General features: G+C 41.9%; 1 protein-coding gene across 1 annotated transcript in view; it reads right to left on the bottom strand.

Moving 5' to 3' along the window:
- Positions 1-15,271, bottom strand: part of NEK7 (NIMA related kinase 7) — a 142,273-nt gene that overhangs the window by 74,698 nt on the left and 52,304 nt on the right. Inside the window, exon 2 of the mRNA XM_058668969.1 lies at positions 12,806-12,889. Coding sequence (XP_058524952.1) covers positions 12,806-12,862 — 57 coding nt within the window. The 5' untranslated portion in view covers positions 12,863-12,889. The remainder of the gene's footprint in view (positions 1-12,805; positions 12,890-15,271) is intronic.

The raw sequence follows: 15,271 nt of genomic DNA, 5'->3' as shown, positions 1-15,271 counted from the left end.
AGGAGGTAAGTGCCCACGACAACCACGGCCTGTTGGACGTCAGTGCGAGAGCACTGTACATGCTCACAAGCTTTTACAGACATAACTCCTAATGCTGCCAAGAAAAGGAGACTGGAAGAGGGTGAGTAGGGCAAAGTGAGAGCACCAATACTAAACAGAAGTTAACAGACTGGACTGAAGCAAGACGCAAAGACGAAATCAAGAGATGATGTTGGGGTAGAGCCTACAGATTCGTCAATGACCTGAATACAAGGATTGCAGGACAGAAAGATAGCAAGAATGACTCCGACTTTTGGCTTGAGCACCCAGATGATAGGAGCTAGAGTTATAGGGACAACCAAGGCTAAGGTTTGGGCAGGAAGTAAACATAAGCACATACTAAAGAGTATAATGTGATATGGAATCAAGTAGGGGGAAAGAACACTGTGGTGCCAAGACAACTGTTTGTAGCACATGCCCACCATCAACAGCACTACCGTTTCATGAGTGCTAACTACACATGAAGCATCACAGCCAAAGCTTCATACCAACTCCATGAGGTGGAAACTAGCAGAGTTGTTATTCTCATGTTCATAGGAGGAAAAAAAGGGGGGAGGGGATTGGTGACATTAAATAACCAGCCCTCTATCACACTCCTACGAAGCAGAGACCAAGAACGATCCCAGGCACCTGGCGTTAGAGTCCATGCTCTCCACAGCATCCTCAAAGTTCTCTTCCGCCCTCCCTACAGACTCCTCCCCACAAGTGCTGATGCTCCAGGTCACCGCCCTCAGCGGCCTCTCTTCACTTGGCTCGTCATCCAGGCAATCAGACTTGCGTTCATAACCCTCTCCGCTGGTTCTGAAAGTCAGTGTTGCAGTAAATTAATTCCAGGTATTGCCCCATCCGCTACCAAACTCATTTGCGAACTCTTCCTCTTATATCTGCTTCTACTCCCATGCTGAATAGCATTTAATTTAAAAAACAAAAAGGACATAAATTTACATAAAAACATGTCTGGACAAAGAAATAATCATCAAAGTGTTAAAATTGCGTAAAGGTGTCTTGAACGAAGGTCAAGGTCTCGGGAACACATTAGATGGCATACAATCAATGATGCTATTCCAAACAGCTCTTCCAAACAAAAAGGTTTCTATTACTGAAAATATACATGAAATGACTAGAATTGTAATCAGAGCCACTTTGTGAATCACACAAAATTATTGGTCACATTTAAGAATACATCTCATTTTGGTAAGGAAAAAATAAATACCAAAACCGTTTGCACTATTCAACAACCACGCAAGGCTACAAAGGATTCTGCAATATTTCCAAATGTCAAATGCACTCTCAAAAATAGAATAACTTAATCATTGTGGTTATTAAAACTATATTTTGGGCTTTCAACTCAAAACAAAGTTGAAAAGCTTTTTGATTGTCAGCCTCATCTTTGACTGCACCACTCTGAGCAGACTATTCAAGCAGAAACACAGAGAGCACATAAGAAACACCATGTTCTCATTCTTTTCAAAACCATATGAAACTGTCAGGATATTTCTCCTTTAAACACATGAGAAACTCTTACTCAGAAAAGTGTAAATTTGCAAAAAAAAAATAATAATAATAATCCAAATTTAAATGTATGACAGCAGTGACAAGTCTAATATTTTGTTATTTATATTCATCATGACATTGTAGGTATAGACAAAGGTGGAAATTCTTGTATATTATTGAGGCATATTTAGCTATTTAACTTGGAGTCTTTTTTTTCCAGGAGGAGAGATGTATGTTGCAATGCATCTTTATTTTCCGATACGCTAGCCTCCATTATATAGTTCAGCTATGAAAATACATGCTTCTCTTTGGGACCCTGCACCCGCGTGGGAGACCTGGAAGAGGTTCCTGGTTCCCGGCTTTGGATCGGTACAGTACCGGCCCATTGCGGCTCACTTGGGGAGTGAAACATTGGATGGAAGATCTTCCTCTCTGTCTCTTCTCCTCTCTGTATATCCGGCTTTCCAATAATAATAAATCTTTAAAAAAAAAAAAGAAAAAGAAAATACATGCTTCTGTAGATTGTGCTGCTACAAATATAGGGCTGCAGGTCACTTTCCTATATGCAGATTTCACTTGCTTTGGATGTATTCCTAGGAGTGGGATAGCTGGGTCATATGACAATTTTCACTTGTCTTGGCACTCTCCCTACTGACTTCCATAGTGGCTGCACCAGCCTATACTCCCACCAACAATAAAGTACAGTATCATTTCCCCACATCCACACCAGCAGTTGTTCTTAGTAGACAACAATGTAGGCCAATCTCATTGGTGTTAAGTGGAATCTCAATGATGTTTTTATTTTTATTTCCCTGATAGAGAGCCTGAACATTTTTCCATGTGTATTAACCATTTGAATTTGTTCTTCTGAAAAATGTCTGCTCATTTCCTTTGCACATTTCTTAACAGGGTTGCTTTGCTCTTGTGGAGTTTCTGAAGCTCTTTGTAAATCCTGGATATTAGTTCCCTATCTGCTGCGTAGAATGCAGACTCTCCCATTCTGTCAGTGGCCTCCATGCTTTGTTGGTCATCTCCTTTGCTGTACAGAAGCTTCTCAGCTTAATGAGTCATATTTATTTATTTTGCTTTGACTGCCTTTGCTTGTTGTGACTTTCTAAAAAGTCTTTACCAATGCTTATGTCTTGGAGAGTACTACTTATGTTTACTTCTAATGGTCTGAAGGTTCCTGGGTGCAGATCTAGGTCCTTGATTTATTTATATCTGATGTTTGCATACAGTGAAAGCTGGAACTCTGGTTTCTTCTGCAGGCTGTAGAACCCAATTGTGCCAACAGCATTTATTGAAGAAACCAAACTTTTTCCCTGGATTATTTTTACTTCTCTTGTCAAACATTAGTTGGCTATACACATGTGGCCTCCATTCTGGTGTTTATATTCTGTTCCACTGATCTTATGCTTCTGTACCAGTACAAGACTGCTGTGTTTACCACTTGCCTATAATATGTCCTGAGATCTGGAATTATGATTCCTCCAGCTTTATTTTTATTTTTCAAGATAGTTTTGGTTTTTGTGGTTCTCTCTCTAGATGAATTCTTGTATCACTTTTCCACCTCTAACAAGAATGTTGTTGTGATTTTGATTGGGATTGTATTGAATCTGTATATTTGAGCATCTTGATGATGTTGATTCTACCGATCCAGAAAAATGGTACATTTCTCCATCTTTTAATGTCTTCTGCTACTTCTTTTAATGTTTTGTAATTTTCATCATAGAAGTCCTCCTCATCTTTGGTTCAGTTTATCCCAATGCTTTTAAGGTTCTTCTCTATTTTGAAAGGGACTATTCTTACAAGCTCTCAGGCATGCAGCTGTTTGTGTATAGATCTCATCTGTGAATAGAGATAATTTAACTTCCTCCTTTACAATTTGAATACAATTTGACGTTGAGGACTTTCAACACTACGTTGAGTAGTAGTGGGCATCCTTTTCTCGTGCCAGATCTTAGTGGGAAAGCTTTCAGTCTTTCCAAGTTTAGTAAGGCTGGTGTTGGATTTTTTTGTATATAGCATTGACTGTGTAGAAGTGTTCTCAAAAGAGAGGATTTTTACATAGCCTTTTCTTAAAATAACTCTAAAGTAATCTGAATTTATACAACATAGACTTAGCTGTAGAGTTACAAATTAACTAAGATGATGTATCCACTCCCCACAAACACTTGTTTCTTCTTTTTTTAAAGATTTATTTATTTTTATTACAAAGTCAGATATATAGAGAGAGGAGGAAAGACAGAGAGGAAGATCTTCCATCCAATGACTCACTCCCCAAGTGACCGCTATAGCTGATGCTGCGCTGATCCGAAGCCAAGAGCCAGGAGCTCTTCTGGATCTCCTACGTGGGTGCAGGGTCAAGGCTTGGGCCATCCTTGACTGTTTTCCCAGGCCAGAAGCAGGGAGCTGGATGGGAAGTGGAGCTGCCAGGATCAGACAGGTGCCCATATGGGATCCCGGCATGTTCAAGGCAAGAACTTTAGCCACTAGATCACAGTGCCAGGCCCTTGTTTCTTACTTCTTTTTTTTTTTTAAGACATGTTTATTAATTTGAAAGTCAGACTTGCAGAAAAACAGGGAGAAACAAAGACAGAGAGGGAGATAAAGTGAAAGTAGGGGAGGAAGACAGAGAGAGAAAAGTATCTTTCATCTAGTGTTTCACTCCCCAGATGGTCCCAACTGCCAGGACTGGGCCAGGCTGAAGCCAGAAATCAGAGGCTTCATTCATGCCGCCCAAGGCTATATGCTGCTTTCCAGGCCATGAGCAGTGAGCTAGGATGGAGTGGAGCAGCAAGGACTCAATCCCATACCCATAAGGGGTGCCAGCACTGCAGGTGGGTGCTTTACCTCTACACAATACTGGACTCTGTTTTCTCTTGACTAACATGCATTCATATAAAATATGCTATATAAAACTGAACAATGAACTCCTGGTATAGTATACTTTCATGTATTAGAAGCTTGCTAGTGAAAAGAACCAACCATAATTTAGAACGATAGTTTTATTGTCTTCTAAATTCATATACTTCATCTACAATATTTTTCCAACAGCCATTATCATAAATCCACTTTTATAAGTAATATGCATTGCAGTGAGCATTCATGCTCTTTCAGTTTCATTAGTGACTAAACCTTCTTGAATGTCACTTAAAACTATCATTTCATCACCTTAGATTTGGAGATGGAAAAAAAGCTGGTGTAATCAAGATGTTGTTGAATCTGATTTCAAAAAAAGGGAATGACAAAAACAGTTTGATCAGGAAAAGGAGATCAGAGCATATAGCTCCTAGGCTATATAGAGGATATAGAATTTATCCTAAAGAAGCCAGAAAAATAGTAACAATATACTAAAGCATGTGGTTTGGAGAGATGAATCTTGCTGCAATATAACAAATAAACTAGAAATGGCAGAATGAGACCAGTTAACAAGCTGCTATAATAATCCAGACACATGGTGACAAATCCAGAGCAATTACAGTCATGACGCCATCATTCTTCAGGTAAAATTAAGACCCTCTGGAAATTGTCTAAACATGGACTGAAATTCCCTGTTTCTAGCTTGGGCAACTAGAGGTGGTAGCAATGGTCACAAGCCAAAGGGCAATGTTGGGTGGAATGAAATGAATTTCAACTGAAGACTAAAATGCAAGGTATCTATACAAGTAGCAGAATCAGTAGCTGAAGTGATGAGAGGGGCCAAAGAACCTGTGAGGAGCTTTTCTGTGAAAACAAACAAATGGCTGGCTAACAAGTCAAGTCCTAGCTTTCCCATTTACTATGTGATCACTAGCAAGTTAGTTAACTAGACTGAGTCTCAGTATATTCATTTGCAAAGTGGGAGCAATAATGTCTCTGTACAGCTTCCTCTAAATCACATGACACAATGTATTAGAAATGAAAAGAACTCAATAACAGTATGTGCTGGCAGTAGCCGCAGTATGACTACCCAGGAGAAACTGGATGTAAGAGAATGAGCTAGGTGGTCAAGTTTTCTAAATGACGTATGATAAAGGTGATGAGGAGGCCAGAGGACAACAATAACAAGGAAGGTGAGAGTCCTTTAGTTGAGGATATAAACCTCAAAGCTGTATTTCCCAAGGAGTGTTCTGGAAGAGGAACTGTGGACAAGAAGGTTGATGTTTCTCTCTCCTCCGCCTGACACTAGGGTATGTTGCCTCCACTTCAGTGGGTTTGTGTCCTAAGGAGAAGAAAAATGTTCCTACTACAGCAAGGAAGTAGAAAAAGTGAAGGAAGAAATGAAGGATGCAAGTGGTTCCATGTATAACAAATGAGAAGTTCTGAAGATATTTATATATAGTTCTATTTTCATTTGCAAGGTTGTACTTCAAACAGGAAGGACCCATTTGAAGCTAAGTTTGTGTTCATTCACTGTGACGTAGCCTGTTAAACCTCCCACTTGCAAAGCCAACATCTCACACCAGAGCACCTGTCAGACTCCTGGCTGCTCCATGTCTTATCTCACTCTCTACTAGCATGTCTAAGAAGGTAATGGCGGATGCTCTAAGTACCTGTGACCTAGGACACCTGGAGGGATTGCTGGGCTTCTGGTCTCAGCTGGGCCAAACCGTCGTGCCTTTCTAACAATCTGAGAAGTTAACAAACAGCTGAAAGATGCTTTCTCTCTCTCTGTCTCTTCTCTCTCTGTGTGAATGTAACTACTTTTTTTCTGTCACTATGTCTTGCAAATAAACAAGTCTTAGAAGCAAGTATTAATACCTCTATGTGTGCCAATCAAGGAGGTAGGAATAAAGTTCATCCTCTAGAAGAAGTAAAACAATAAATGAACTTGAAAGTGATAATGTGATACATTCAATGAAAAAATATGACACAAAATGATATCATGAGTGGGTAGGAGGAGATGATTCTCATTGAATGCTCAAAGAAAATAATACTTAAATACTCACTAATAGAGTGAGCTAGGTCATGGGAAAGGACTGATAGGTTTTTAAACAGTCATGGTTTGACAGAACTTTTATAAGGCTCACTGATTTCTGTATTAAAAGCAAACTGAGGAAGGGGGCAATGTTGAGAATAAAGAGACAAATTAGGGAGGTAATAAAATAAGATAAGCAAAGGATTAATGTAGCTTCCCACCAGAGTGATAGCAACAGAAGAAGTATGAAATGTTCCAGTCCTTACTATATATTTTTTTAAATGTTTATCTATTTGAGATTAAGTCTTCATTTAATGAGTCTTTGGTGTCTGGCAGCAATGTGAAAAATATGAGAAAATATGAGAAGTGAAGACTGGCTGTAAGAGTTTTAACATTAGCAACTAAAAGGATGGACTTGCCACCAAATGAAATAGAGAAAACTGGGGTTCTAAAAGAAGTTGGTGGAAATAAGCAACATTCAGTTTCAACCACATCACGGTTCAGACATGCTAATTTTATATCACTGAATCAACTGAATATGTAAGTTTGGAAAATCAGGACACAGACCTAGGTTGAAACCTAAATTTGAAAACCACCAGCACAGAATCATGAGACCAGAAGAAATCACCAGGTTGGAATAAGATTGGCTCAGAACTAAGCCTTGGACACATTAAAGAAGTTCAAAATGGACCCCTAAAAAACTAAAAAGCATGATCCCTGGAAGCCAGATGAAGATAAGATTTCAACAAGTATGGTAAATCTTCATAGAAACTTGCAATAACAGGAAGAAACGGGAAAAGTAACTTCGTAAAATCTGCTGAGTTTTCTTGTTTTCATTGGTTGTACAAATGGAAGAGATAATGGTATGGTCTCAAGGACCCAGGAGATGGGAACAGGAAACAGAGTAAGGGATGGAAATGGGATCTGGTGCTCAAGAGAACGCTGGTCCTTGAAGACACTATGTAGGGTTGTTGGCTTGAAGACACTATGTAGGGTTGTTGGCTTGAAGACACTATGTAGGGTTGTTGGCTTGAAGATACTGTGTAGGGTTGTTGACAAACAACAAGGCCAACCAGAGCTTGTGAACACTTTAGAAGAGTGTCCCTGGGAACAGTCACAGTTATCTTCTGGCTTCTTCTGGTTTTTGTTTGTTTGTTTGTTTGTTTTTTAAATAAACATAGGAGGTAGGAGGATACAATGAGGTCTTGCAGTGAGAAAAGAGAAGGTTGCAGAGGCTGGGAGTGAAAAGTAGCAGGAAATTGTGGGGAGCAGGGTGCCGAAGCCACTTCCAGGAAAAGGAGAGGCCTTCACAGGATGGCGGCTGGCCCAAGGTGGGGTTGGTCTCACCAGCAGGTAAACAGGAAGTCACAAGAATAGGCTGATGCCCTCGCTGCGATTATGTCATTGCTACTGGCCTATCAGGTAGTGCCAAACGGACCCACAGGGAGAAGTGATTGGTGGAGAGCAGTATAAAAGCAGCTGGTAAAAGCTAAGGAGGGGGACGATGAGGAGAAAGACGGGGAGAAGAACGATGGACGGAAGGAGAAGAACAGGGCAGCAGAGAGGGGAAGAGCGGCTGAGATCTTCGGGTGGAAAAGCTAAGGCGTACAGGGAGAAAAATCAGAGAGGGGTACGAAAGCAGTACAGAGAGAAAAGTATTGAATGAGGAGAACAGGGCAGCAGAGGGGGGTAGAAAAGCTCAGGCGTGCGGGACGAGGAGAAGGACTGGGAGAAGAATGGAGAAAAGCGGCAGAGAGGGGTACAAAAGCGATACAGACCCATGAGGAGAGGAACAGGAAGCAAAGGAGCAGAGAGAGGGCTAGAGAAGCAGGAGAAAAGCTAAGACCAACGGCGATAAAGGCAGCGGAGAGAAAGGGATAAACGCAGCCGCTTTTGGCAACAAGGGGTCCAGTTGTGGTTCCGGTTTTTCGCAGACCCTCAAGAGTGTGCCTCGTCATTAGTGTCGCTGCTGGGCCGCGACAGGAAATGAATATTCTATGGATATCGCTACTGAACAGCATTAGGTTTTACTTGAGGACCAGGCCATTAATTGAAACTATAAGAGAGTTCTTCTCTCAAAACAGCTATCATTCTCTTGTTCTAACATCAGTATAGCTATTCAATGAAAGAAAACTGTCAAGAATAAAAGCTTTAAAAAAGGGGAAACTCTATTCCATGTCATATGACAAGTATCTTGGGAAATGGGCTTATCTGAAGAAGCAAGGTCAATGGACCTCATTTTACAGGGAGAAGCTCTGGAAGATAAGCATAAGAGGAAGGCTATACAATTATAATGTCTCAAAATCTTACCCACTCAAGAGAATCCATGGGGGCTTAATTAATATGAATATGTTCAAGGTAACTTTCATGTCATCTCTTCAGTATCACAAATATCATATCATATCACATATCATATCACAAACAGATAGCAGTCTATGCTGCCATGAAGCTTAAAGGAATGTTAGTCCATCTCAGGGACAGACTTGGAGGGCTCCAAGCCAGACTCTTGAACCTTCCAGGCTACAGAAATAAGAAATGGTGATTTTCCTAACTGCAGATCTGAGAAATATCCTTTCCCTCAAGGGCAGTCAAAGTATTGTGCCATTCTCAAATTTTATTTATTTATTTTTAAAGATTTAATTTTTTTATTGGAAAGGCAGATACACAGAGAAGAGACAGCGAGGAAGATCTTCTGTCTGCTGCTTTATTCCCCAAGTGGCCACAATGGCCAGAGCTGAGCCTTTCTGAGACCAGGGGCCAGGAACTTCTTCCAGGTCACCCACGTGGGTGCAGGATTCCAAGGCTTTGGGCTGCCCTTGATTTTTTTTAAGTGTAACTTAGCCTCTATTGCTATGTTAAAATTAACTCTCAAAACTTCAATCTGCATGATTATGACTGTTTATCTTTATGACGAGGTGAATGTACCATGGGCAGCTTCATTCAATGACCATGAGTCAAAATAATTACAAAATGTGAGCTGTACACTTCCATTGCTTAAAATTAGTCTGAAAGTAAAAACTATTTTGCCACTTGTCATCACGTTTAATGAAGTCTGAGTTTAAAATAATAAAGGTAACTTCATTGTTTCACAAATAAGACTCCAAAAATAATGAAAGTATATAGAATAGTAATCTCTACATTAATAGAAGCAATCAAAGAAGAAAAAGAACATTCCACTAAGTTCAAGACAATGGCAGTAATGTAAAAAAATGCATAAGTCACATTCCAAAACTTAAAAAAGGAATTCATATTGTACTTAAAATGAGACCACATATTACGTATTGTGGGGGTTAAAGTATTCATCTTGAAACAAGAAAAGGAAAGGATATGCCAAGAGCATACACCATTGCTCATTAGAACAGGGAATTGGTATTTGACACTTGGAGAGCTGAAGTCCTCAGTTTGTAGTTTGTGGCCAGGCTTACATTAGCATTCCCAAAGTGGAAGAAGTCACTGGGATAACCATATGTTGCCATATCACCCTATTATTCGGGCCAGTGGTGTGGAACAAAACAAAAGAAGGTTGTCAACCTTGAGCAGAGGCTGTCCTTTAAAATAATGCTACTGAGAGCAGTAACATTTTTCAAAGACTTAATAAGCAATAACGCCTATAAGCTCTTGTCAAGCAATCTTTCTTTCACACCATCAGTCTGATGTCTCACACTATCACTCTGACGGCAGAGAGGGGAAAAATAATCCTACTGCCTTCTCCTGCTTGCCACAAGGCAGCCAGAGCCCGGCCAATACTTGTCTTTCTCCAAGGACAGAGGTGCACTCACACGGGAGCAACAGCAGAAGGAACAGTGTGAAAAGAAACGCAGAACCACTTCTATAATTTTGAAATTTACACTGTGTGGCAGCCAAGTGTCTCATAGGAAAACAATTACTTTCATTTTTGCCTCCAACTGTCACTCCGACCTTTCCTGGTAGGCAAGTCCATAGCAGGCAAAAATGAAAGTCCTTTTTTTCTCCATTGAAACAGAGCAGTAAAAAACTGCGAATTCCATAATCATAACATGAACTACCTAATTTTACAGGGGTTCTTCTATCATCTGTATCAGAAACAATATAAAACAATGCCTGTGGATGTATGTAAAATTGGCACTAAGGTATGTCTGCACATAAATTGATTATTATGATCCTGATAATAAAACTTATAGCACAAAATAGAGATGGCATATTTAAAAAATAATAATCTTTAAATAGAAACAGTGGCCTTACTTTAAAGAATCTCTACTCAATACAGAGAATTCAATAAGTATAACAAAGAACAACAACGTACATGGCTATTAAAGAATGACCAAACATGTTGTTTTAAGGAGTTCCTAGTTGAATTAAATTACATTTTCTTACTGAGCCCCTATTCCAGGTGAGAAACTGAAAACAAACCCATTCCTACACCTCAAAATTTCAACCTACTGGGAGAGAGAAAGAAAAATTTCCAGACAGAAATAGACAAGGTGTCAGAACAGCAGAAGAGAGGCAAGCAATACATCAGACTTTCCAAGGAAAAAGAACACATTCAGAAGGCCACAAACTGCTCCATGGCAAAGCTGGTGCTTAAAGAAAACAACAAAAAATGTTAGAGAGAAGACAAAAGCCATCCTCCATCTGCTGGTTCACCCCACAAACATCCAGGGCTGGACCAAGCTGAGGCCAGGAGTTAGGAACTCCATCCAGGTCTCACAGATTTAGGAGAGACCCACTTACTGCAACTCTCATGGCTGTCTCCTAGGAGTGCTATCAGCAAGAAACTGAAAGCTGAAGTGAAGTCAGGACTAGGATCCAGTATTCCAAAGAAGTATGGGTGTTCCAGGTGGCCCCATCCTAACCGCTGAGTACAGGCCTCTCCCTAAAGACAGCTTCTATAAAGTCCTTGAAGTCAGAGAAGACGGAGGGAACAAAAGAGAAGCTTTTAAGTTGTTCTTGAAAGTATTTTCTGAACTGTGCTTCTAGGGCAAGACAATATTACATGGAAATAAAAGGCCACATACAAGTTTGGAAAAGATTACCCACACAATCCTTCTCTTCCAAATTCACAGTGCACATCAGTACATGTCACACATACACAGAGCACTCTGCCAGAGAGCCAAGTGTTTACCCCGGGCTCCCAGGCCTATCTGACTATGGAATTCAGTTGAAAAAACAGTTATCAACTCTCAAACAATTGGCAGGCAAAAATGGCACAAGGCTAGCAGAACATGTTAGGGAACCCACTACAGAAGGACCAAACCCCATGCTGAGAAAGTTTTAGAGTGACACCAATAGAAAGAGGCACTATCCTAGCATTACTTAACCTGCCATTACATATCAAGCCTTATGTCCATCATTCCTCAGCCATGCAGCAAGCAAAATAATAGATTTCAACAGTGTGTAGTTTGTACCAAGGCATGTGTTTGACTTCATTTTTTTTCATTTCCTCTTTTTATTTATTTATTATTTTTAATTCATTAATTACATTGTATTATGTGACACAGTTTCATAGGCACTTGGATTCTCCCCACCCCTCCCCAAACCCTCCCACCATGGTGGATTCCTCCACCTTGTTGCATAACCACAGTTCAAGTTCAGTTGAGATTCCCCCATTGCATTATCAGAAGAAACAAGCAGCTATACAACAGGAGCAATGTACTGCTAGACAGGAAAGAAAAAAGCAATGACGGAAGATTGTAGCATGCAAGACAAGGTCGCCAGTCAGAACACAGTTAGGTACAAAAAATACAGACTCTGCCCAAACAGCCTCACATGTTCCCTTCCCTCTTTCCCTAAGCCTACTACTAACTCCTAAAGTCTATCGGTCATTCCAAGTTAAAAGCCAATGCTACCCTTTCCTTTTTTTTTTTTTTTTTTAAGATTTTTACTATTATTGGAAAGCCAGATATACAGAGAGGAGGAGAGACAGAGAGGAAGATCTTCCATCCGATGTTTCACTCCCCAAGTGAGCCGCAACGGGCCTATGAGCGCCGATCCGATGCCGGGAACCTGGAACCTCTTCCGGGTCTCCCTCGCGGGTGCAGGGTCCCAAAGGTTTGGGCCATCCTCGACTGCTTTCCCAGGCCACAAGCAGGGAGCTGGATGGGAAGTGGAGCTGCTGGGATTAGAACCGGCGCCCATATGGGATCCCGGGGCGTTCAAGGCGAGGACTTTAGCTGTTAGGCCACGGCACTGGGCCCCAATGCTACCCTTTCATTTCCATGTTAGCACATGAAAACTAACAAAAACAGAATTTTAAACCAACTCTGACTAAAGTTGGAGATTTAAAATTAGAATTTTGGGCTACCTTATCTCCTCAGGAAATTGTGAACACACTGTCACCCTGCACATATTTAACAGAGATGCATACACCCCTACCCCATCATCAGAACAAATTACCTGAGGTTGAAACTGAGGAACAGGTGGCCCTTGCATTCCTTGTGACTGTGCATCCATTGTACGAAGCAACAGCAACTTAGAACTCTGCAAGGGAAAGTTGAAAGGTGAATATAGTAACCATTACTAATGTACGCCATCATTTTGGGCCTGATACCAGCTTTTAAACAGTACAATGTAAGAGGGGAACCCTGCTATGGGTCATTTGGATATTTATAACAACATTCACAGGACACACAAAATTACCAATTTAAAAATGAGCCTGCAAGATCCAAGACCAAGAGCAGGGTGCAGGTCAGGTCAGGTCAGGCTGCAACACCAGTCAATTCACAGAAGTCAGGACTTGAGATAGCTGGACTAGGCAAGGCTGCAACAGCCACTAGCACGAGCTGGGACTTGGGGCAGGCCGGGCCAGGCCAGGCCAGGCCACAGCACCTGCCAACAGATGCTAAGATGAGGCGGGCCATGGCAGACTGGACTAGAGTACCCATCAGCACACGTGCACCTGGGAGTACGGGGATGGGGGTAGAGTGAACCTGCTAGGGACCTGTGGGGGGCTCCCCTGCTGGGCCACTGCACTCACTGGTGAGTGTGAAAACTGGGACGGGAGCAGACAAGGGCAGGCAGGGATACAACAACTGTTGTGCTGGCTTGGGGGAGAATCAGACTGGGCTAACCTACGGTATACACCGATGCATGCATAAGCAAGAGGAAGCACAGGCTGGTTGGGCTTTGCTGCAGCATCAGCTGGCAAGTGCTGGGACTGGGGCAAATCCTGTCAAGTTAGACTGCGGGACTACCTGGAAAGCACAAGATCCAGGCCTGGGAGTGGGCAGAGAAACTGTGGGCACTTCTCTGATGGGTTGCAACTCCCACTGGTGAGCATAAGAACCAGGCTGGGGATGGGCCTGACTAGACAGGTGGTGGCACCTGCCGGCATGAGTGTAGGCTGGATAGAGGGGTATGTTGGGTTGAGCTAGGCTTCAACACCCATTGACATGCATGTGAGCTGAATAAGATGTGGGGCCGACTGGACCAGTCTGCTCCACAAATTCCAAGCACAGGAACCAGGGCTGGGGGAAGACCCAGTGAAGGTTGTTAGGGGTCACCCCAACTAGGCTGCAGCTCCTGTTGTTGTACGTGAGGGCTGAATGTGTAGGTGGGCAGGGTTGGGCTGGGCCACAGCATCCATTGGTTTATGTAAGAGACAAGGCAGGAGACAAAACTGACCCAGCAATTGCTAATACCAGTATGTGCATAGGCTGATGTGGGTGACAGACAGAGCCAGACCCCATACTGGTAAATACACACAGTTTTGGGATTACTTCAGACTAGGTCACTTTGGGGAATCTACCCAACTGAACCGCTGGACTCAGAACTCCAACCATGGGAGACTCACAGGATGTGTGGTGTGGCCGTGGAATGCATGTGTCAGAGCTAGGATTCTGTGGCTCAAATGGAGCAGTGAACAGCATACCCAGCTGCACATGGAGGATAAGCAGTTCACTGGAGCCTGCACAGGACATCTAGTACCATAACAGAGGAAACCTCGAGGGCAGAACAAGTTGGTAAACTACCCTATCCAAGTATTGGCAACAAATACCTGGGTGAATGGAGAATCTAAAATGGACTATGTCAACCAACAGACCTTGGAAGGATCTCCTCATCCTTGGATCAGCGAGACTGATAGCATTTCAGAACCATCGAACTATTGAAACCACTTGAGCAGAACCCTCCGAGCATGCTCTACCCTGGGGACCCTGGAATGATGTCATGGGGCCATTCTCCAGCCACACACACTGAGGCAGTTGGTGGCTGGGTGCAGCTCCTCTCCTTGTCTTGCCTCTTCCCCAGACACAAGATGAAGAAGAGAAAATGTGGAAACAACTGTCTCCTACACTTTCCCCTAAACCTCAGTGCTTCCCACCCTAATCAACAAGGTGAACATCATCAAAACTAAAACTAAAAATAAATAAATAAATTGAAAAATTAGCCTGCTATACATGATTGAATTTTGAATCTTCCTGTGGATGCCCTGGAGGGACAGTGCCCACTCCTGCACTACAGATATGTTCTGATGTTCCAAGAATGAAGACACACTCATTCTCGCCACTGGTTACACCCACATCCGGTGTAGCTCACATTCACCATACAACCATTTCCACCTCTCCAGAGTAGCATTGTGAGCTTTTTAAAAAAAATTACTACGATGAAATTTCTTCTCTCCATTCTGTCTATTGATCAGAAATACTTCTCTTTATCCTGCCCATTAAGAAACAAGATACATGGTAAACCCCTATAATCAAGCCCTGTGTTTTTACATACACCTCATTTCCACTTTCTAAAAATGTTGTTACTCTTATTCTGTTATCCAACTATAAAGTTTACTGCCGTTTCTTAGACTTAAATGTAAAAGGACAGTCCTTTTACAACAGTGTTTACCTTTTATGCATACTTTGTTTATAGTTA

This window comes from Ochotona princeps, chromosome 10, assembly GCF_030435755.1.
Source record: "Ochotona princeps isolate mOchPri1 chromosome 10, mOchPri1.hap1, whole genome shotgun sequence".
In the NCBI taxonomy this organism is placed as follows: domain Eukaryota; kingdom Metazoa; phylum Chordata; class Mammalia; order Lagomorpha; family Ochotonidae; genus Ochotona; species Ochotona princeps.
This window is presented reverse-complemented; position numbering and strand designations above follow the sequence as displayed.